This window comes from Dasypus novemcinctus, chromosome 6 (assembly GCF_030445035.2).
Source record: "Dasypus novemcinctus isolate mDasNov1 chromosome 6, mDasNov1.1.hap2, whole genome shotgun sequence".
NCBI lineage: Eukaryota > Metazoa > Chordata > Mammalia > Cingulata > Dasypodidae > Dasypus > Dasypus novemcinctus.
In genome coordinates, this window is record NC_080678.1 from 4,576,715 (window position 1) to 4,599,623 (window position 22,909).

At 52.6% G+C, this 22,909-nt stretch overlaps 1 protein-coding gene across 3 annotated transcripts in view; it reads left to right on the forward strand.

The window, feature by feature from the left end:
• The window catches only part of CFAP46 (cilia and flagella associated protein 46), a 134,597-nt gene that overhangs the window by 12,001 nt on the left and 99,687 nt on the right, over positions 1 to 22,909 (forward strand). For all 3 annotated transcript variants that reach the window (XM_058298090.1, XM_071215607.1, XM_058298091.2), the window contains 6 exons: positions 3,720 to 3,843; positions 4,366 to 4,460; positions 5,121 to 5,231; positions 9,018 to 9,117; positions 16,530 to 16,628; positions 21,024 to 21,214. In XM_058298090.1, coding sequence (XP_058154073.1) covers positions 3,720 to 3,843; positions 4,366 to 4,460; positions 5,121 to 5,231; positions 9,018 to 9,117; positions 16,530 to 16,628; positions 21,024 to 21,214 — 720 coding nt within the window. The remainder of the gene's footprint in view (positions 1 to 3,719; positions 3,844 to 4,365; positions 4,461 to 5,120; positions 5,232 to 9,017; positions 9,118 to 16,529; positions 16,629 to 21,023; positions 21,215 to 22,909) is intronic.

Sequence of the window (22,909 nt, forward strand, 5' to 3'; positions counted from 1 at the left end):
TTGATTCTGTTGTTTTATTTTTGTTGTTCTCAATTTTATTTATTTATGCCCTAATCTTTGTTGTTTCTGTCTTTCTTTCTGCTTGCTCTGGACTTAATTTGCTATTCTTTTTTTAGTTCCTCCAGTTAGGTCTTTGATTTAGTTCTTTCTTCTTTTTTTAATGTAAGCATTTAGGGCTACAAATTTACCTCTCAGCACTGTTTTCACTGCATCCCATGAATTTTGATAGGTTGTGTTCTTATTTTCATCTTGAGATACTTACTGATTTCTCTTGCAATTTCTTCTTTAACCCAATGATTGTCTAATAGTGTGTTGTTTAATCTCTATGTATCTGTGAATTCATCTGTTCCATTCCTGTTATTGATTTCCAGTTTCATTCCATTATGATCAGAGAAAGTCCTTTGTATTATTCCTATCTTTTAAATTTTATTGTGACCTGTTTTGTGACCTAACATATGGTCTATCCTGGAGTAAGATCCATGAGCACTTGAGAAGAATGTATGTCCTAGTGATTGGGGTTCAATGTTCTGTATATGTCTTTTAGGTCTACTTCATGTATTATTTAAGGTCTGTTTCTTTATTTATCCTCTGTCCAGATGTTCTATCCAATTATGAGCATGTTGTATTAAAGTCTCCAATAATTGTAGAGATGCCTATTTCTGCCTTCGATTTTGCTAGTGTTTGCCTGATGTGGGGTACCCTGGTTAGGTGCATACATATTTGTAATTGTTATTTCTTCTTGGTGAATTTCCCCTTTTGTTAATTTCCCCTCTCCATCTTTTTTAACAGTTTTACATTTAAAATCTATTTTGCTCGTTATTAATGTATAATAGCTACTGTTGCTTGTGTTTGGTTACTGCGTACATGGCATGTCTTTTTCCAGCCTTTCACTTTCAGTCTGTTTGCATCCTTGGGCTTAAGGTGAGTGGCTCTTCTTTGATTCTTGAGTCAATTCTTTCTATTGTCTTTAAAATTGGCCATTTTAAGCTATGAGAACAGGGCCAGGGACCCACTAACGGGACACAAGCCAGATCCAGGGGCCTGGAGATGGGCAGGAAAGACGCCCAAAGTCTTTCTTCCCCTTCGCTTTCCGGCCTGCCATGGACGGTGCTCCTTGGTGACCTCTCCCCGGAGTCCTGGGTGGAGGCAGCGTGACCTCTCCAGCCTGCGCCGGGTGCTGCTGAGATGACGGGAACTTTCCTGGGCCACGTTGAGCTGGGGTTCGAGGCCGTACCCTGCTGTCGAGCCTCGGGGCAGCCCTCGCCCAGCCCCATCACGCCCTCCCCTGCCCTCTCGGCCGCCTCCAGCCACGGCCGACGGAGAAGGTGAGCAGCCCCAAGTTTTCCTTTCGGCCCTTGGCCTCTCTGTCCCACTCCCTCCTGGGCCATGTGCAGCACCCCCAGAACATCTGCCGGGAGCTGCGGCCCCCCCTGCTGCTCTCCAAGAGCTCAGCCCTGCCCACCCTCGCCAGCGCCCTCTTCCCAGAGCCCCTTTATGCATCTTGATGCAGTGCCTTGCCTGGTACATGTATGGCAAACATTTCTTCTGCTCTGGGCTTGCCCTTTCATTGTCATAATGTGTCTTCTGAAGAACAGCAGTGCTTAATTTTGATAAAGTCCAATTTATTCTATTTCCCTTTTATGGCTATTCATTTTTTGTGCCCCACCTAAGAAAGCTTTGTCTGCTCTAAGATTGTGAAGGTGTTTTCCTGTGTTTTCTTTGAGATGCTTTACGGTTTTAGCTCTTCTATTTGGCGCTATGGTCGCCTCAAGTTAGGGGTCAAGGTTCATTTTCCCCTTGGCTACCCGGTTGTTTCAGCGCTGTTAGTTGAAAAGACATTCCTTTCCCTTGTTGACTTTTACTGGAATTGTTTTTCAAATCACCACTGACGCTGCTTTTGGATGACTTGGTGACAAGTCTCTGACCGTACAGAAAGATGAGATACTGCACAGATTTTTGCTTCTTTTCCCCTACCCCCTTCTCTCTCCCCATTAGGTAACTATTTTTTATTGCCAGGGTGGGTATTATTCACTTTCTGTTCTATAGTTAGATTTAAGTGTTTTGTGTCATGTCTGAAGGTTGTTTCTAAAAATCGAGAACCCACCGACAGCATTTCCGGTGTTGGGATGCGGCTGCTGCAGCCCGTGGCGGTGTGCTGGGTGGACCCCGGCAAATGCTGTCCTTAGAGCTGAGCCGTTGCTGTGCGGCCACGTGCTGCAGACGGGACCTTTAGGTTAGACTCGGCTAAGGGCCCTCCTGATGAGGCCACCTCAGGAGGAGCAGAAGCCACAGACACAGAGAGAAGCCTCCAGCAGTGACGACCCAGGGGGTGAAAGTCCCCGGAAGGAGCAGCGCAGAGCTGCAGCAAGGAGGCCTGGGCTGGGGGAGGCGAATGGGCCCTGCCGCGCGCCTGAGGGCCGAGCTGACTCGGGGAGAAAGTGAGCCTGCAGGAGCAGGCAGACACCCCCGAGCTGCTGCGGGGCAGCGGCCCCGCGATCACTAGCAGCCGACCTTTGCGGGGAGAGTGTCGCCTGAGGCCTTGGTTTAGACACGTGCATGGCTTCAGAACTGCATGCTTTTAACCCAGTAGATCCCGCTGTAAAAGCCGACTTGTACCTGGTGGAGCTTTGTCAGCCCTGAGTGAACCAAGCACAGCGGAAGCCCGAGCTCTGGCTGGACTCGAGCCCAAGGCCATGTGGTCCTGGCGCAGCATGTAGAAAAATTAGTCCAGCACATTTAGAAGGTAGTAGGCCTCTTAGCAAAATAAAAGTAAGCTGAAATGAGCACAGACCTCCCAATGCCCCTGTGGCCAGCTTAGGGGGGGCGTGCCACGGGAGTTGCCGCGGGTGGCAGAGGGTGGGGCCGGGTCTGCTGCAGACCTGGGGATGCACAGGGGGCCACCTCGGTGGTTATCGGGCCAGCGGTCTGGGAGGGAGCCCTCAGCTGCTCCTGTAGCAGGGGAAGCACCACATGCAGGCCAGTGCAAGAGCAGGTACCCACAAACAGAAAACCAGAGACCCCAGAGGACACCCACAAACAGAATCCAGAGAGCCCAGAGGACACCCACAAACAGAATCCAGAGAGCCCAGAGGACGCCCACAAACAGAATCCAGAGAGCCCAGAGGACGCCCACAAACAGAATCCAGAGAGCCCAGAGGACGCCCACAAACAGAATCCAGAGAGCCCAGAGGACGCCCACAAACAGAAAACCAGAGAACCAAGAGGATGCCCACAAACAGAATCCAGAGAGCCCAGAGGACACCCACAAACAGAATCCAGAGAGCCCAGAGGACACCCAAAAATAGAGACTCCAGAGAGTCCAGAGGATGCCCACAAATGGAAAAACCAGAGACTCCAGGCTGAAGCCTGCACCTGGATCCCGCAGGCGCTAGTCACCTCCTTATGGCAACTTTGGGATCTTTTAAAAATTATGAATAGGAACTTGCTTTAAAGTGCCTTTTTCAAATGTCCTAGTGATTAAAATGCAGATAATCCCCTTTTCCTCTTGTTGGCTGTATCCCGACTCTCCCCTCCCTGGTGGCCCTGCCATGTGAGCCACGGACGCCGTGGCTGGGGCTTGTGGAGCTGGTAGATCCTGGGTGTCATTCTGGAGTTTGTGGAACATGAAAATAATAAAAGTAGAATAAACTGGTTGTTAGACGCTGCAGCAGCAGAGGGCTCTCCACGCACGCCTGACCCCACTGCTCTGTGCCGTCTAGGGAGCTGCTCGAGTGCTACCTGGACGCCGGCAGGAAGGAGGAGGCCACCAGCTTCTGTTCCACGGCAGTGCCGTTCATAAAAGCCAGCGTGCCCCAGAAGTACCGACAGCTGTTTTCTGTTATGGTAAACTGACATGAGTAAATGTAGCTCTAAAAGTAGTTTTCTCAAAAGCCGGTCCTCAGAAACCTTGTTTAAGAGCAGCAAGCAAGTTCTTCACTTAAGAGACACAAAGACACACATGGACAGAGGAGCAAAGCAGATGTGAATGAAAAGGAATATAACGCATTCCTTACGAGCACATACATAAACCTGACTTTTTGAAAGCAAACAAAATTGTTTTCCTTGTCACCCTTTGACTATTTACATTGTGACCACGTTGAACAAAGAAAAAGTTAATAGAAAATTTCTAAAGATACTAGTAATACGACAAGAATGCATTTGAAAAGCATTCATCACCATTAAATTTTATGTACAAGGGAATCAAGTTGTATAGAGAAACTAAATACAAAACATAGTTCTAGAAGATACTCTTAGTTACAGTTATTAATTTTATGGGAGGAATTTTTGCGACATAGTAGCTACATACAGCATCAGGATCCCACCTAATGCTGAACTCCGGAGACGATCCCGCTCCCTGTACCGCAGGTACGTTGTGAGCTCATGGAGGAGTCGTGGTTAAGAGAAGAATCGAAAGCTTCCGTGAGCCTGTCTGTCACCTTCCACATCAACGTTCTGAAAGCGTGAGTGGTCGTGGGAGGGAGAGCAGGAGCTCGCTTTTGCAGCGGCCGCTCTCGGCAGCCTCATGCCCTGCCCGGGCGCCGCGGTGGGTGCTGTGGGGAGGGTTTGGCACAGCAGGCCAGGCGGGAGGAGCTGGGACAGCAGAGGGTCTGGCAGCCGCACCCTGTCCTCCCTCCTGCCACCGGGAGGAAGAAGGACAGGCCAGGAGGCCCGGGCAGCGCGAGAGCCGGCCCCCGGGTTTAAGGGCATGACCAGCCTGCCGCGGCTGCCAGGTCACAGCCGCTCGCCGTTTAGACCCAACCGCGAGATGGAGCAGAACACCGTGGGGTGGGGTGGAGGAGAGTGGCGGGCTGTACGCAGGCGGAGGCAACTAGGTGTGAGACGGGGACGTGGGAGGGCTGGGTGCCAGCCCCAGGGCAGGCGTGGGGAAGGCGGGTCCCCGGTGGGCTCCGGGTGGGCTGCTGGCCGAGGGGCTTGCCACATTGCCCTTGGAAGCAAGGGCCGCAGCGGGGAGGACGGCAGACGAGGTCCAAGGGTGCAGGCTTGCTCTAGGCTCCCGTTCAGGGGGAAGCGTGGGCTCACGACCTGCAGAGCTTCTTTTAGAATAAACTGACTTAAGCTGACAAGATTTTTTGGTTAGTTAATATTTGAACTAATTCTAGAAAACTGGATAAAAATGAGTTACCAGAAGACGCCAACGGAGTTCTGAGGAAAGCCTACGAGCATTTAAGTTCCTGTGATCAACAGTGCTCGCCTGCAGTCAGAGAAGACGTGTAAGTGCTCCCAGCCAGGCGGGCCCCGGACAGCGTTTGGTTAGGCCCAGGAAAATGCAACTACCTTTTAAAAAAAAAACACGATAGCCTTCCTACCAAGCGTCAGCCATTCTGGAGTTTTCAGTATATTTCTTGCAAGTCTTTTTTTGTCCAGCATGTTGTACTGTTTTGTGACCACTTGGGAAAAATAACTTTGTATCCTACTTTTAAAAATCAGATTTAATATGTAAGTAAAGCCCTTCTCAAGTTATTACATCTTCTTACACATTTCTGTTTCATTGGCTAACATTTCCTTGTGTGGGAGGACAACAGTGTTTCTTGACATTCCCTGGCTGATTCTTTTGGTTCTGATTTCAGAAATGACCCGCGCTGGGCAGCTCCAGGTGGAGGAGTCCAAACCGCCTGGACCCCCCCAGGGCAGGTCCCTCGGCCTGAGGCAACAGCTGCCTGAAAGGCGTGGGATAGTCGCCCACCCCGGCCCACCGCCGGGCGGGTTTCGTCGCCGCCTCATTAGCGCTGCAAAGCCTCTGGGACAGCGGTGGTTGAAAGCAGCTTCCTGTCCTTGCTGTGATTTGCACGTCTCTGATCACCAACATGGCTAATGTTCAGCCCTGCTGCTGCCATGTTTGAGAAATTATTGTCCCTTTGCCTATAATCATAGTTTTGGAATATTTGGTAGTTGTTTGGGGAGGTATTAGTTATCTGTTGCTGCGTAACAAGTTATCACCAACTCAGCAGCTTAAATGAGGCACTTACCATCGTGCTGTGTCAGCCTGGATCCCACAAGCTGCGGTCAGGGAAGGCCCTGCGGTCAGGGGAGGCCCTGCGGTCAGGAGAGGCCCTGCGGTCAGGGGAGGCCCTGCGAGGAAGGCCCTGCGGTCAGGGCAGGCCCTGCGGTCAGGAGAGGCCCTGCGGTCAGGGGAGGCCCTGCGGTCAGGGAAGGCCCTGCGAGGAAGGCCCTGCGGTCAGGGCAGGCCCTGCGGTCAGGAGAGGCCCTGCGGTCAGGGGAAGCCCTGCGGTCAGGGAAGGCCCTGCAAGGAAGGCCCTGCGGTCAGGGCAGGCCCTGCGGTCAGGAGAGGCCCTGCGGTCAGGGGAGGCCCTGCGGTCAGGGAAGGCCCTGCGAGGAAGGCCCTGCGGTCAGGGCAGGCCCTGCGGTCAGGGGAGGCCCTGCGGTCAGGGGAGGCCCTGCGGTCAGGGAAGGCCCTGCGAGGAAGGCCCTGCGGTCAGGGCAGGCCCTGCGGTCAGGGGAGGCCCTGCGGTCAGGGGAGGCCCTGCGGTCAGGGAAGGCCCTGCGAGGAAGGCCCTGCGGTCAGGGCAGGCCCTGCGGTCAGGGAAGGCCCTGCGAGGAAGGCCCTGCGGTCAGGGCAGGCCCTGCGGTCAGGGGAGGCCCTGCGGTCAGGGCCGGGGCTCATCTGGAGCTCAGCTTTTTGTAGTTCAGCTGAAATCCCTGCCTGTTAACTAGAAGTGCTAATTGGGGTGTTTTAGCCAGTTATATTTAATGGGGTCTGATATGCTTAGTTTAAATTTACCATCTTGTTCTTTTGTCTTCCACTTGTCCCATATGTTCTTTATTACCTTTTCATCCATTTCTTCCTTTTTTTTGGATTAACTGGATATATCTTATGATTCCGTTTAATCTCATTTATTGGCTCATTAAGTATGCATGGTCCTAAATTTTGATGGTCGCATTAGCATTTACAATACACATTGTTATCTCGTCACAGTCTCCTTTGGAGGATACTGAATTTCTTCACATGTAGTAGAACATTCCACAGAATGCCTCCACCCCTCCCAGCTCTGGGCTATCGTTGTCATGCTTCTTACTTCTATCTCTAGCATAGTCCCTGTAGTACGTTATTATTGCTTTTATTTTAAAAGTCAATTACCTTTAAAAATATTTAAATGATAAAGAAAAAGAGACTTAAGAAAAATACATTTTATGATTACCCACATAGTCACCGTTTCTGGTATTCTTCGTTTTTTGCCTAAACTCTGATAATCGTGTGCAGTGTATTTTTCATCTCATGCATTGCCGTTTGCACCGCTAGAAGTTCTACTTGAGTCTTTTTTGTATTTTTCATGTCTCTCCTTTTGCTCTCCTCTGCCTTCTTGAATATACGGGGCATAGTTTTATCCACTAGAATGTCTTTGTCTTCTGATTCTACCACCTGTTTTGTTTCAAGGTCTGTTTCTATTGATATTTCTCTTCATTAAGGATCACATTTTCCTGGGTTTTTTTTGCATGCCTGGCAATTTTTGGAAGTTCTCAGGCCATCCTTCTGCGTACTCTCCCCTGCGCGTCACCTGAGGGCTGGTGGGAATGTGGACCATTCCCGGCCACGCGACCCCCAGGGACGTGCTGCCTCCTCTTTTCTGGTGCTTCTTCCTGGGCCTGGGTGCTTTCCCCACCCTCGAGTGCCGACGGGGGAGCCTCCACCAGCCACTGGGCGGGACTCTCGTCTCTCTAACCATCTTTCTTCCCCAAATTCTCAACCCTGCCTCCGCACTTAAGGTCGACTGTCGGGCTCGCTTGGATTCCCACTCCCCACCCCCCAACACTGGCCTCAACATTTTTCCGTGCAGTGTGCTGGAGCAGCGGCAGGGCTCCCCCCATTTCTCTCCCTTTTGCATGAATGGCTGTCCTGCACTGCCTGTGGTTCACCGTCCAGAAACAATTGTTCCATATGTCTGTTTTCTTTTTCTGTTTTCTTTTAGTTTTTAAGGCTGAAGGTTGAATCTCTTTCCCATTGCTCCACTATGTTTGAGAGCAGAGGCCCTCCTTTTATGTGTTTTTAAGATAAAATTGTATTTAATCATGCCTCTTAACTGTTTATTTGTATTTTTAAAATGTCTTTATCTGTCTCTGCTGTCTGGTTTAAGTTCTCCACATTTTCAAGTTCACCAATGTCTCTCCTTTGTGTGCACCTCAGATTTTATCAAGTGTAGGAGCCTTTAGTCTTTCCATGGCTGCGCCCAGTGGCCCCCTGCCATCACTGGTGTGGTAATGAGTTATTTGTGCAAATGAGTGCTGTTGCTGAAACGGTGTGATTGTGGTGCTGAGTGGAGGCTGTTTCTGACTGGGTGAACAACTGTGCAAGTTGCAGATGGCACCCCCAAATCGTCGCCACGCGTGAGGAGGCCCGAGGGCTGAGTTTGGAGTCAGGAAGGTTTTGCCAACCCAGCTTTGCCCCTTGTGTTAGGAGGCCACCTTCCCCCCCCCCCCCCCCCCGAGCCTGCCCTGCCTCACCTGTCAGTACAGGTGCTCACACCTGCCAGGCTGCGTGGCTGTGGTGTTTGGAACAGAGGCCAGGCTGTAGCCGCGTCCCGTGCCTCCCTGGGGCGGCTGGCGATGCGCTCCGCTGGTGTGCAGCGCTCTTCTTGATTTCTGCAAAGCCTTAGGTTAGCACCTGGCGGGGGGAGGGGTTCTGATGGTGCAGCTTGGAGCTGGCTTTGGGGGCAGTCACAGGAGGATCTGGGGCTGAACGGGAGGTCCTGGCCGTCTCCTCTGAAGCTCTGCCATGTGGACACGCTCCAGATGCTTCTCCGCCTGAGTTGAGTACAGATCCTTCATGGTGACATTTGCGTATTAAGAAATTGCTGGTCTCCCCCATTTTTCTATTATTTTAAATGTCTATAGTTTCTCTTTATCACTCTTTCTTGCTATATTGTTGTATCTCCGTTTCCTGCCTCTGGCTGAACAATGATAGGATGTTTTTCCATCTCACAGGTGTCTTTTTCCTTTCATATTCCTATCAGTTCATTTCTGGTTTGTTCATTTGTTTCCAGAATTCTTTTGCTTTTTGAATTAGCTCGTCTTTCGTTGGTCTTGAAATGCGTGGAGATAAGCTCTGGATGCATCGCAGACCTAAAGAAAGTTGAAAGCATGGTAAGTGGCCGGACTCCTCTAGAAATAACAGGTGCTCCTTGTGAGTCAGAATGTACAAGGCAAAAGTGCCACCAAATGGGAATAGCAGGTAAGTTTCCTTCCATCTTTGTAATGTACATTTTACATGGTTGAAATTATTTGAGTTTTGCAATTTTTGCGTCGTGCCCCTTTCTGTTTACCTGATGTTATAGGCACTAACTAGTCCACATCATTCCCAATTGTGTATAAAATTCAATCTAGTGATGGCACATTTCTTACCCTCTTAACCCCCCAGGTGCATTTAAACTATATAGATTTTTTTTTCTTATTACATAAAATGCTACAATGAATATTTTGTGCCTAAAACTTTTTTCTGCATTTGGAAATTTTCCCCTAATATAAGTTCATTGATGTGAAATTACTCAGGAATCATCACTTTTAAGATTTTTTTTTTATATATTAAAATATTGCCCCCAGAAAAAGTTAATGATCCCACTAAAAGTCTATGAGAGTGTGTGTTTCAGATTTGTTTTTCAGTTTAAAAAATGGAAGGGCTCTTCTGTAAAGCAGAGGTTTGTTTTAGTAGCATAGTGGACAGATTTAAATGTCCTACATGATATTTTACAAACGGCGTGTTGGCTACATACGAGGGTGCCTAAGTTAGGGGGGGATTCTCTTGGCGTAGGGGGCAGTTGGCAGGAGGTTCGCGTCCCGTCTCAAGAGCCACCTGTTCCGCCCACGTCACCTGTGAGCGTTAAGCGTGAGCTGGTCCGGAGTCCTGGGTCCCAGGTGGCCCCACGGCCACTGCCCAGCTCGTGCTGCCAGCCCCGGGCAGTAGAGGTCACCGTCACAGCTGGCTGCCACCTGGAAATGTCACGGAAAAGAAAGAGAACTTTGTTTGGACCTTGGCAGGCAGTGGCTTCTGGCCTCACACCCGGGAGCTGGGGCCGTCGGGCTGTAGGTGGGACGTGCAGTCGCGGCTGGAGGGCGGGCGGCCGCAGGCACCGAGGCACCCAGAGCGCGGCTGGCCTTGGTTTTGACGCGCTGTGCGGCGCCCTTGAGGCCCCACCCGGCACTCGCGGCTTCCACGGCCGGGCGGCGCGGCGTGGCGGCTCCACGCCTGGCGCGAGGCCTCCACCCCGCGAACCCTCTGCGCCTCCGCCTTCCGTCTTTGTGAAATGGCGACGGTGGTGCGTCCGTCCCCGGGGCCGTTTCGGAATTGAAACAGCTGCGCGGCCGGTGTACCCTGCGCGCGGGCATCACCGCCCAAGGCCCTGCGCGTGCCGGGCCCTGGCCGGCTGTCGCCTCCTCTGTGACCGCTTGTCGGAAGTGACCTGGCGTTGCTGGCCTCACTGCTCTGCTGGGACTGGCTGTCCCTGCGGGCGCTGTGGGTGGACGTGCGCCCTGCGCGAGGGCCTCCTTCCGCGTCGCTGGGACCTGTCGGAGCGTCTGGCATCACGTCCCTTCTGCTGCGCTTTCTCTCTTTTTCTTTTTGGCTCAAAAGCACAACCTGAGTCACCTCGCCTCTCTGTTCTTGGCACCCCTTTCTTCTCTGGGGTGAAGCCGTTCCACCTGCTCCGTATCTGCGTTCTTCGTTTTGTGACTACTCCATGCATGCCAGAAAGAGGTGTGTTCCCTATTTGTAGGTACAATATCCATTAAATAGCGCTGTAGTCTACGTGCTTGTTTAAATTTCTACATCCCTGCTAGATTTTTTGTGGGTGTTTGTATTTTCTGAGGAGTATCTTAAATCTCCATTTACGAGTACAATTTTACATTGTACATCTTTCATTTTTTGCCTTGTTTTTTTAAACACTCTTTTCTTTGGTATGTGTAAGTACAAAATTACTCTACCTTCCTGATGAAATATTGCATCTTCCTAGTAGATTCTTAGTTATATGTTGACCCTTGTTATGCCTTGTAACATGGTTTTTGGGTTAACTTGCTTATTGCCCATTTTCCTACTAGAATGAAAGCCCTGGAGGTCAGGGCACTTCTCACTGGTTCACGGTCACATCCCCACTTCCAGCATAAGGCCTGAACGTCAGAGATGCTCCACGAAACTTGCTGAGCAAATGAATCGCTCTGCACGGCCATCCCAGTCTCTGCGGTGGGCTCTTGCCCTGTGGCTGGGAAGTCTGGGGGCCTGGCCAGCCTGGGGAGATAATGCCCCAGAGGAGAGAGACCTAACCAGAAAGACACGGAGAAGTGAACACGAAGCAGGGACTGTTTGCACAGTCATGTCTGACAGTTTAGTATCCTCTTAGGGTGGAATGAAAAGCAAAGCAAACGTGTAATCATTTATGACTGCTCAGAAATAAACAAACCTTTTCTTAAAAGGAGGAAAGAATATAAAACTGGTGACATAGGGCTTCTGTTCAAGATCAAGTCAAAGGAGTATTTACTTCCAAGCCTGAAACAATTGAAAAAAACAAACAACATACATGAAACTATGGCTTTCAAGACATGGAACAGCAGATAACAAAGGAAAGTAAAACTGGAGAGGTGAGAAGCAAATGGGCTAGGCCTAGGTTGCCCCAGCTTACTGCCTGAGGGAGGTTTTCAGGTTAGGCACACGGGAATTGGGGTGGGTCCCGGAGGTCTCCTTGAGTGGAGGAGACGGAGCTGGGAGGCCAAGGCAGCTCCAGTTCACAGAGTAGAGCCCTGGGAACGGTGAGCTGCGCAAGTGAGAGCTCTGGAGAGCGGGGACCACTCCGCCTAGCCCTCCGCTGAGAACTCAGTGCGCACGTCTGAGGACGCCATCCAAGTGAAGCAAAGAATCGCCCTGCAGGAGAAAACGGAATGACCCACAGAAGGCACGAAGGGCAGGAAATCGTTGCTGTTCCCACCAAAGAGGGAATAAAGCTGTAAAATTCATGGGACATTGGCCGGGGAACTCAGAAGGGATTTATCTGGGTCTTGGAGAAAATTTATCCTTAGGCTAAACACTGCTCTAGTTCTGCATAACAAAGCTTAAAAGCAAAACTGAAAGAACTAAACTTTTTCTAAGTGACATGATTGAATACCAGAAAGAGTCACAAGAATGTAGGAAGACAAAAGTGTACAGCACCCAACAAGGTAGAGTGCACAATGTCTGGTACCCAATAAAAAATCACCAGACATACAGAGTGCAGGAAAATACGACCCATCATGAAGAGAAAAATCAAAACCAACCAAGAAATGACACAGATTATAAAATTCATTGGCATGAACATTAAAAGTTATTATAACTGTATTTCGTGTGTTCAAGAAGGTAGAAGACAGATTGAATATTTATTTTAAATAGAAATATAGATGATACATAAACCCCCAAATTGAACTTTTAGTGATGAAAACCACAGTATTGCAGATGAAAAATACTTGATGGAACTTAAAGCATAATTGAGATTTCAAAAGAAATGATTAGCAAACTCAAAGATAGAACAATGGAAATTATCCAAAACGAAACACAGAAGAAATCCTGAACAGAAAATGTGGAGCATCAGTGAGATGTGGGACAACTTCAAGCAGACTGATCTGTATTTAACTGTAGTTTCTGAAGAAAAAGATATAAAGGGAGAAACAAAAAATATTTGATCAAACGACAGCCAGCAATTTCCAGAACTGATTATCTTCAAAGAAAAAAAAATTGACATTTATGTTCAGAGAAACAAAAATAACAGTAGACTTCTCATTGGAAACAATATCAACCAAAAGATAGTTTTATTATTTCAGTATTTTAATGGTGTTATATCAACCTAAAAGTCTATACCCAGGAAAATTTCTCTCAAAATTGGAGGCAAAATATTTATCAGAACATACAAAAAACTGAAAAAGTTTGACCTACTACTATAAGAAATACCTTAACAGACACTTCGGCAATGAAGATGGATGGATGGAAAATAGACACACGAGAAGAAGCTTCACATCACCTGACATTTAGAACATGCCAATCAAAGCCACAGCAAGCTATGGTGTGGACCATTGACCATGAGGTGCAGCGGTGCTCAGAGATGTACTCACCAAATGCAGTGAATGTCTCATGATGATGAAGGAGGTTGTTGTTATGGGGGGAGGAGTGAGTTGAGGGGAGTGGGGAGTATATGGGGACCTCATATTTTTTGAATGTAACATTAAAAAAATAAAGACAAGAAAAAAAAGCAAAAAAAAAAAAAAAGCCACAACAAGATGCCGCTGCACACCTACTGCAATGACCGACAGCGTGAGATTGAGCAGGTGCTGACGAGGATACGGGGCGACTGGATTCTCTCACACCACAGGTAGAAATTTAAACTACTCTGGGTCCGCTTGGTAGTTTGGCAAAAAGTTGGACATGTACCTGCTGTAGACCTTGCCACCCCACTCCTAGCTATTTCACAAACACAAACGGCAGCCCGTGTTCACACGGACACTTGCACACGAATGGCCTGTGATCGTGGGAAACTGGTCACAGCCTGAACGTCTGCACAGGAGCTGGACAAAGACAGCTCGTCCTCACCGTGGATCCCGCCGTCCAGTGAGAAGGGAAGAGCCACGATGGACGAGATGGCAGCGCAAGCCTCGGGTAGTTATGCTGACAGGAAGAGGAGAAACCATGACGAGTGTACTGCGTGCTCCCAGTCCTGTGGGATTCTAGAACAGGCAGAGCAGCCTGCGGTCAGCAGCTGCCCGAGTGTGGGGGGGGGGTTGGGCGGGAGGGCAGGGCCAGAGGCTGCTGGACGCTCTTGGAGCAGAGGGAGGTGCTCACATCTCAGGGACGGCGCTGGCTTCATGGGTTCACACAAGCATAAAACTTAAAAACTTGCAGTTACACGTCACTTATACTTCAATAAAGTTGTAAAAGAAGAGAGAGTCAAAAAAATCAGTGACTAAAAAAGACATTTTTTCATTAGCCATGCATTTTCCTCTTCTCTCGTGTAGCCTCGTGGTGAGGCCGTAGGAGATGCCTGTGATGGTCAGGCCATTGTGTCACCTCGGCCAGGTGACTGCCCAGCGGTTGCGGTCAAGCAGGCACTGGGCTAGCTGTCATACCAGGGCAGTAACGGGCTTCAGTCACCAGTGACTTTACCTCGGTGGTGAATCATAGACAGCTGGTCAGTCACAGCCAGCAGGGAGGCTGCCAGCAACAGTGAGTGACACACTAGCCAATCAGCTGAATGCCTGAAAGGGGAAGCGATTCCAGCATTGGGAGAGAATTTCCAGCTCGTCTTTGGACAGCCAGCGTCCCCCAGAGCTCGTCGAGACCCTTTGCTGGGCTTTCACGAGCCCCTGGCTGCAGCCTGCTGGGAACCTGGACTTGTGCGTCCCCCGGTCACATGGGAGACTGATAAAATCGCATACTGTTGACAGATATTTCCTGTTGATTGTTTCCTAGAGAACCCTGATGAATACAATGCTCCAAAAAAATGCTTTTATAGCATTTTCATTGTTCTAATATTATAACAATGGCTCCTAGCTAAATTATGAGAAATTTGGAATGCTCGTAAGGATAAGAGAAAAACTCTCCGCGGACGCTCCTCCCGTGCACGGCGTCGGCGTTTGTGTGATGACGTGCATCTCGCCCATGTCAGGACGGCACGTGCGTCTTGCTCCGACCTGCTGGCAGGCCACCCCCGCCGCGCCCACAAGTCTTGAGGCCTGAGCGGTGCCCCTGCCGTGCCGTGAGTGCCTCGGCGGCCGCTTGCCGCAGGTGCCTTGACCTAAAAGCTCAGCGTTCCTGAGGGTGTACGTGAGTTTTGATTTTCAAGCCTCGATGCATTTTTAAGGAGCAGCCCCAAGACACCTTATCTCGAAGCTCCTGAGAGAGTAGGGACAAGGGACGAAGGCAGGTGAAGGCCCCAGCCTGTGAGGCGCTCTGCAGAATTCAGGGTTCACGAAAGTAGCAGGAGCGCTCCGCGAGGCAAGGCTGCAGCTTCCTCGGTGGTTTCGAAGACTGTCCAGGAGGCCTTCCTACACGTGCACAGGCCAGGTGACTAGGTGAGGGGGCCGCAGGCCAGGTGACACAGGTGAGGGGCTGCAGGCCAGGTGACACAGGTGCGTAGGCCAGGTGACCAGGTGAGGGGGCTGCAGGCCAGGTGACACAGGTGAGGGGGCCGCAGGCCAGGTGACCAGGTGAGGGCCGCAGGCCAGGTGACCAGGTGAGGGGGCCGCAGGCCAGGTGACACAGGTGAGGGGGCCGCAGGCCAGGTGACCAGGTGAGGGGGCCTCAGGCCAGGTGACACAGGTGATGGGGCTGCAGGCCAGGTGACCAGGTGAGGGGGCCGCAGGCCAGGTGACACAGGTGCGTAGGCCAGGTGACACAGGTGATGGGGCTGCAGGCCAGGTGACACAGGTGAGGGGGCCGCAGGCCAGGTGACCAGGTGAGGGGGCCTCAGGCCAGGTGACCAGGTGAGGGGGCCTCAGGCCAGGTGACACAGGTGATGGGGCTGCAGGCCAGGTGACACACGTGACACAGATGCCACAGATGCCACAGGTGAGGGGCTGGGCAGACGCCGGAGCCGACACTCAGGCCTGCTGAGACCTGGAGGCTCCCGGGTCTGGGGTCTGTGAGGTTGAAGTCAGGGTTACCCAGCATGTTGGGAACGCTTGCTGGGATGTCCTTAGGGCCCCCGAGAAGGCGGTTCTGCTGTAGCTGCGGCAGCCACGCCGAGTCGCGGGGGCTCCGGGACCGGGTGCTGAGCCTGTCCAGTGTGCTCACGCCCCCACGGGAGGCCCGGGAAGGACCCGGCCGCTCCAGGCAGTGCGGGTTTCAAAGACGTGACCTTGGCAGGACGGCCCAGCGCCCTGTCCTGCTGCCCGGCTGTGCCCTTGTGGTGCTGCCAGGGCCGGGGGGCACGTCCCCTGGGGCTCAGAGGCAGGTGGAGGAGGGCGGTGGGCAGCTCCCCGCCCCAGGGGGGCTGTCAGGCTTGGGGATTTTGGGGTCCCCCTGGTGCGCCGAGCGCCCTCACGAGGCTGGGGTGGGCTTGTATGTCAGGCTTCAGGGTGGTGGGTGGTGGGCAGCCGAGGCCCCCCCGCAGGCTGGGGTTGGATACCTCCGAGGGGCAGGGACCCCCTGGACAACACACCCCCAGCCCCCTCCTGCTGCCACCTTGGCTAAGCGGGGTCACCACTGCCCCAACCCCAGGCAGTGACCAGACAGCGTGCGCTTGCCAAGTTTATCTGGAGTTGGTGTAACTGTTCGAAGGCCAGTGGCCACTGAAATCTACTGGTTTTCCTTCTGTTAAAGAGGTTATAAATATATATATCTATTAGCTTTCTCACTTAAATCTTTGTACTTTTGGACACATTTTAAGTTTTTCTTGTCTGTCTCTCTGATCTTTTGTTTTTTATTTGTTGAATTTCTGCCTGGTACATTAATTATATTTAAAAAACAGTCTTTGAAATTAACAAATGGGCATGAATGTTTTCATTAAACATGCATAAGATTTTTAATGAAAATTATTTATATCCCACAGGACCCTGGGATGCTGATTGAAATCGAATGTCTTGAATGTGAATTTGAAGCTTTGGGACTTGAGAATAGCCTTAAAGTCTACCCCCGAGCAGCTGTGGAGGTGAGCCTGTCTGCAGATGGACCCGCTGGTGAGGGCTGGGTGGCGCCGGCCTGGGGGTGCTGGCACGCTGGTGAGGCGGTGGGCCTGGCAGCGGGCCGGTACCTCAGTGTCCTCACCTGAGAGCAGGGCCCGGCGCAGCCCCCTGACTTGGAGTCTGGCCCCTCGCTGCCAGGCCGTCTGTCCATCCTCCTGCACAGCATGGAGGCCAGGCTGTCCGCCCTGCCTGCTCCCGTGTGCCAGCGCCGCGCACCCCCAGGGTGGGAGCCTGGCCAGCGCCTGGCGCTGCGCCCCACGGGTCTCTGGAGAGCCACCCCAAAACATACACGCCAGCAGCATGTGCCTGTGGGATGCTGCAGGTGCAGGCCCCGTGTCCAGGAAGGTGCCGGGGCCACCACAGCTGGTCAGGAGTCACCTGGGTGAGGGCTGGTCAGCGATGACATGGCCCTGGAACTGGGAGTGATGGCGCCCACTGCCCTCTGGCAGTGCTGGGGTTCGCCCAGGGAAACAGCGTCATCGCAGGGCCGGGTGCTGCCCATGGCCTCCCCGGAGCGTCCACTCCCCCAGCAGCAAACCACGAGCAAGGCCAGAGCCGGAGAGCAGGCTTGGGAGCAGGCATGGGGCGGCGAGAGCACAGAGGGGTACAGCCAGGGGGTGCAGCACAGAGGGGGTACGGTGCAGAGGGGTGCAGCACAGAGGAGTACAACGCAGGGGAATACAGCACGGGGGGTGCAGCACGGGTACAGCCCAGGGGATGCAGCAAAGAGGGGGTATGGTGTGAGGGGGTGCAGCAAAAAGGGGTACAACGTGGGGGAATACAGCACGGGGGGTGCAGCATAGAGATGGGGTTGTCAGCACGGGAGGTACAGCACGGAGGTGCAGCACAGAAGGTGGGTGGTGCAGAGGTGGGGGGCAGCACAGAGGGGGCAGCAGGAGGCGGGGCAGTGCAGAGGGGGCAGCAAGGGGGCAGTGGGAGGCGGGGGCAGTGCAGAGGGGGCAGCAGGAGGGGGGCAGCGGGAGGCGGGGGCAGCACAGGGGGCAGCAGGAGGTGGGGGCAGTGCGGGGGGGCAGCAGGAGGCGGGGGCAGTGCAGAGGTGGGAGCAGTGCAGAGGGGGCAGCGTGGGGGCAGCAGGAGGTGCGGGCAGTGCAGAGGGGGCAGCTTGGGGGGCAGAAGGAGGTGGGGGCAGGGTGGGCAAAATCCAATGACTTTTCGTGAAGAAAGCACTAGGAAAACTAGGGATTGGAGGGAAATTTCACAGCACGGAAAAGGGCATTTGCGAGAACCACCGAAGCCCCCGCTGGGTGGCACAGGCTGACGCCCTCCGGGCCACTCGGCGCTGTCCTGACGCTGCAGCAGAGTGCTCGGGCGGCGAGAGAAGGATCAGGGAGAGCGGGTTCTCCCTGCTCAGAGTGACATGGTCCTGTAGAGGATCCCAAAGATCCACACAAAGCCCCAGCCCCAGCTAATGAATCCAGCCGGTTGCAGGGCACGAGGTAAACGCAAAGCCAGCTGGGTTCCTGTGCAACAGTAATTACAGCGTGGGGGAGCAGACTTGGCCCAGTGGACAGGGTGTCCGCCTACCACAGGGGAGGTCCGCGGTTCAAACCCTGGGCCTCCTTGACCCGTGTGCAGCTGGCCCACACGCAGTGCTGATGCGCGCAAGGAGTGCCGTTCCACGCAGGAGTGTCCCCCGTGTAGGGGAGCCCCATGCGCAAGGAGTGCGCCCCATAAGGAGAGCCGCCCAGGAGTGGTGCTGTACATGGAGAGCTGACACAACGAGATGACGCAATAAAAAGAAACACAGATTCCCGGTGCTGCTGACAAGAATACAAGCAGACACAGAAGAACACACAACAAATGGATGCAGAAAGCAGACAACTGGAGAGGAGGGGAAGGGAGAGAAATGAAAAATAATTAAATTTTAAAAACAACGTGAAAAGGAAATTAAGAAAAAAAATCCATTTGCAACAGCATCTGAAAAGTAAAACACCTAGGAGTAAATTCAACCCAGGATGCTGCTTGTACACTAAAAACTGTAAATCATTGATGAAAGAAATTGAAGAAGACCAGAAGAAATGGGAAGACGTCCTGTGTTCGTGGACTGCAAGACTTAATGTTGTTACGATGTCAGCACTGCCCACAGCAACCTGCAAAGTCACTGCCTATCAGAATCCCAGCAGCCTCTTTTTGCAGAAATGGAAAAGTTGATCCTCAGATTCGTATGGACTTGGAAGGGGCTCCAAGCAGCCAAAACAATCTTGAAAAAGAACAAAGTTGGAGAACTCACACTTGCCAATTTCAAAACTCACTACAAAGCTACAGTAATTAAACCATGTGGTGTGGCCTAAGGATGGACATGCAGACCAGTGGGGTAGAATTGAGAGTCCACCCGCACTGTGTGGCCAGTCGGCTTTGCTTTGCTTTTTTCCTGCTCTGGCCTCAATTTCCCAGGCGAGGCTCTTTCTTACAGTCACACGCTGGGGGCGGCGGTGGGCACTCTTGGCCAGCTGACTTTTGACAAGGGTGCAAAGTCCTTTCACTTGGGAGACAACAGTCTCTTCAACAAAGGTTCCTGGAATGGTTGGAAATCCAGATGAGAAAGAATGCATGTGGACTCCTAACTCTCACCACGTGCAAAAATGAACACAAAGTGGATCAATGGCCTACAAATAAAAGCTAATACTATAAAATACTTATAAGCAGACTTCGAGAAATATCTTCAAGACTTTGTAGTAGGTGAGGATTTTTAGATTTTTTACCAAAAGCACAAGCAACAAAGAAAAATCAGATAAAATAGACATAACCAAAATTAAAAGCTTTTGCATATCACAGGACATTATCAAGAAAATGAAAAAAACCCTACAGAATGGAAGAAAATATTTGGAAACCATATATCTGGTAAGGGTTTAGTATCCAGACTATATAAAGAACTCCTACAACAGCAAACAGTCAACCCAATTAAAAACCGGGCCAAGGATCTGAGTAGACATTTCTCTGAAGATCTTCAAACGGCCAGTAGGTTTACGAAGAGACGCCCAGCGTCCCTCGTCATTTAGAGAAATGCAAATTGAAGCCACAGTGAGATCCCCCTTCTCACCCGCCCGGGTGGCTGTTGTTTTAAACACTGGGAACAGGTGTCGGTGAGCACGTGGAGCAGGCGGGACCCCCTCGCCGGTGGCTGGTGAGGTGGCATAGCCGTGGGGAGCGGGCGGCGGCTCCTCAGCAGGTCAGCGCAGAGGCAGCAGTGACCCAGCCGGTCCGCTCCCAGGACGGGTTTGCACACCGGCGCTGATGGCAGCACGGCACACAGGAGCCAGAGGGGCAGGCGTCCGTGGATGACGGGCAAGCCCCACCGTGGGGTGCTGCTCAGCTGGGAGGAGATGGGGCGTGCTGGCCCTGCTGCAGCGTGACGAGCCTCGAAGACGTCGTGCCCAGACACCAAAGGACAGATACCGTCTGACTTCTCTTACGTGAAATACCTAGAATAAGCAGCTTCCTAGATGAAGCGGAAGAGTGGCCCGAGGTGAGAGGAGGGTACAGGGAATTACTGCTAAACGAGTCCAGGTTTTGTTTTGGGATGATGAAAATAGTCTGGAAGTAGAGGTGAAAGTTACGCTGCATTGTCAGTGCATTTAACATCGAAGAACTGTCCACTTAAAATGGTTAAAATGATTTCTACGCTATGTGTATTTTAGCACAATTTACTTTTTTTAACTCTATGGACACAGTGGCGGCTAGCGTTTCCTCGGGGCTGCGGCCGTGCCCGGGCTTAGCTCGGAGCTGTCGCACTGGCCGGTGGGACCAGGTCCCCTCCAGGCCCCCCCGTCACCATGAGGCGGAGTCCCTGGAGCCAGACCCACACCCGGCTCAGCCCTGCCCCGAAGGCCCACCGGGCCGCCCCTGACCCTGCGCCGCCCCCCCCACACCCAGCCTGGCGCTGCGGGAAGAGACCCCGCGGGTTTTGTAGACTGTGGGCACTTCGCAGATGTCTGTGTAAGAGGAATTTCAGAGGAAGCTGGGGCTGCCATCTTTCATCATGAGACCTCAAGGGAATGGGCAGAGGCGGCTCCGAGTGCCGCGTTGGTCAGTGACACAGCCCTGCCCTCGCGCCTCTGTGCAGCCGAGGGGGGCACGGGTGCCAGGGAGGTCCTCGGAGGCCCTGCCCACCAGCCCTGGCAGCCCAGGTGCCAGTGGTCCCCGGTGCAGCTTGGGCCCCACGGCCCAGGAGAAGCACAGCCACGGGTCCGAGCCGTGGGACGGATTGTACCTCCGCGTCCACGTCCGCGCCACCCACTGCCCCGGCTCCGCGGCCTCAGGCTCGGGGCTTCGCTGACCACCGGCGTGGCGCTGCTGAGGTCATTCACAGCCTGCGCTGACTGGCTCTGTCCTCTGCGCAGGCCCAGCTGAACATAGTACACCGCCTGGACGTCGCGCTGCAGCACGCCACCCGCCTGGGCAACCCCCAGGTCATCCACGTGGTGTGTGCCACGCAGTGGAACGCCTGCCTCCCCCTGCTCCAGCACAACTTGCGCCACCACCTGCGGAAGCCGCTGACCAGCATCGCGGAGGTCCTGGAGAAGGTGGACAGGTCAGTCGCGGGCCCAGGTCCCGTGCGGTCACGCACTCGGGGCTGACGAGGCTCTCTGAAACATGGGCAGGAGAGGGTTAAGGCAGATGCTTCACTCTGCCGGTAGATACAAAATCAAACCTATTTGCTGGAAAAGCGATGCAAACCGAAAACTCCCCCCGTGCTAACGAAAGGCTAGCAGGGACCCCAGCGACGAAGCCACCCGCGTGTCTAAGCGCACGAGGCTGCTCCGGCCGCCTGCTCACGGGCAGAGCCTGAGGGGTGGCCTCAGCTCCAGGAGAAGCAGCGTCCCTGGCAGGGAGGGGCCGGCCCGCGGGGTGTGCTGCTCTTTCCCGAGCGGCTCGTGCCGTGCCCCCCCCCACGTGGCTCAAAACACCAGCCAGAGCAGGCAGGGTTCAGCCCAAACACCTAGCCTGGGTCTGCACCTGCACCTGTGTCTATACTTACACCTGTACCTACACCTGCACCTGTACCTACATCTACACCTGCACCTATGCCTGCACATGTCTACACCTGCACCTGTGTCTATACCCACACCTGCACCTACACCTGTGTCTATACTTACACCTGTACCTGTACCTATAAAGTACCTACATCTACACCCGCACCTATGCCTGCACATGTCTACACCTGCACCTACACCTGTGTCTATACTTACACCTGTACCTACACCCGCACCTGTACCTACATCTACACCCGCACCTAAGCCTGCACATGTCTACACCTGCACCTGTGTCTATACTTATACCTGTACCTACACCTGCACCTGTACCTACATCTACACCCGCACCTAAGCCTACAGCACATGTCTACACCTGCACCTACACCTGTGTCTATACCCACACCTGCACCTACACCTGTGTCTATACTTACACCTGTACCTACACCTGCACCTGTACCTACATCTACACCCGCACCTATGCCTGCACATGTCTACACCTGCACCTACACCTGTGTCTGTACTTACACCTGTACTAACACCTGCACCTGTACCTACATCTACACCCGCACCTATGCCTGCACATGTCTACACCTGCACCTGTGTCTATACCCACACCTGCACCTACACCTGTGTCTATACTTACACCTGTACCTGTACCTATAAAGTACCTACATCTACACCCGCACCTATGCCTGCACATGTCTACACCTGCACCTACACCTGTGTCTATACTTACACCTGTACCTACACCCGCACCTGTACCTACATCTACACCCGCACCTATGCCTGCACATGTCTACACCTGCACCTGTGTCTATACCCGCACCTGCACCTGTGTCTGTACTTACACCTGTACCTGTACCTATAAAGTACCTACATCTACACCTGCACCTATACCTATGTCTACACCCACACCTACACCTGTGTCTATACTTCAATCTATATCTATACCTACACCTGCACCTACACTTGTGCCTTCACCTACACCTGCACTTATAGCCACACCTGCATCTACACCTACACCAGCATCTACAGCTGTACCTGCATCTACACCCACACCTACCTCTACATTTACACTTGCAGCTACACCCACGCCTGCATCTGTGCCTTTCTGTACTTACACCTGTGCTGTATCTCCACCTGCACCGGCACTGTAGCTACGTATTCACCTATACCTACCTCCACATCCAGGCACTGGAGGTACGTGGTGGCCACGTACCTACACCTGCCTCCACACCACACCTGCGTCTCCA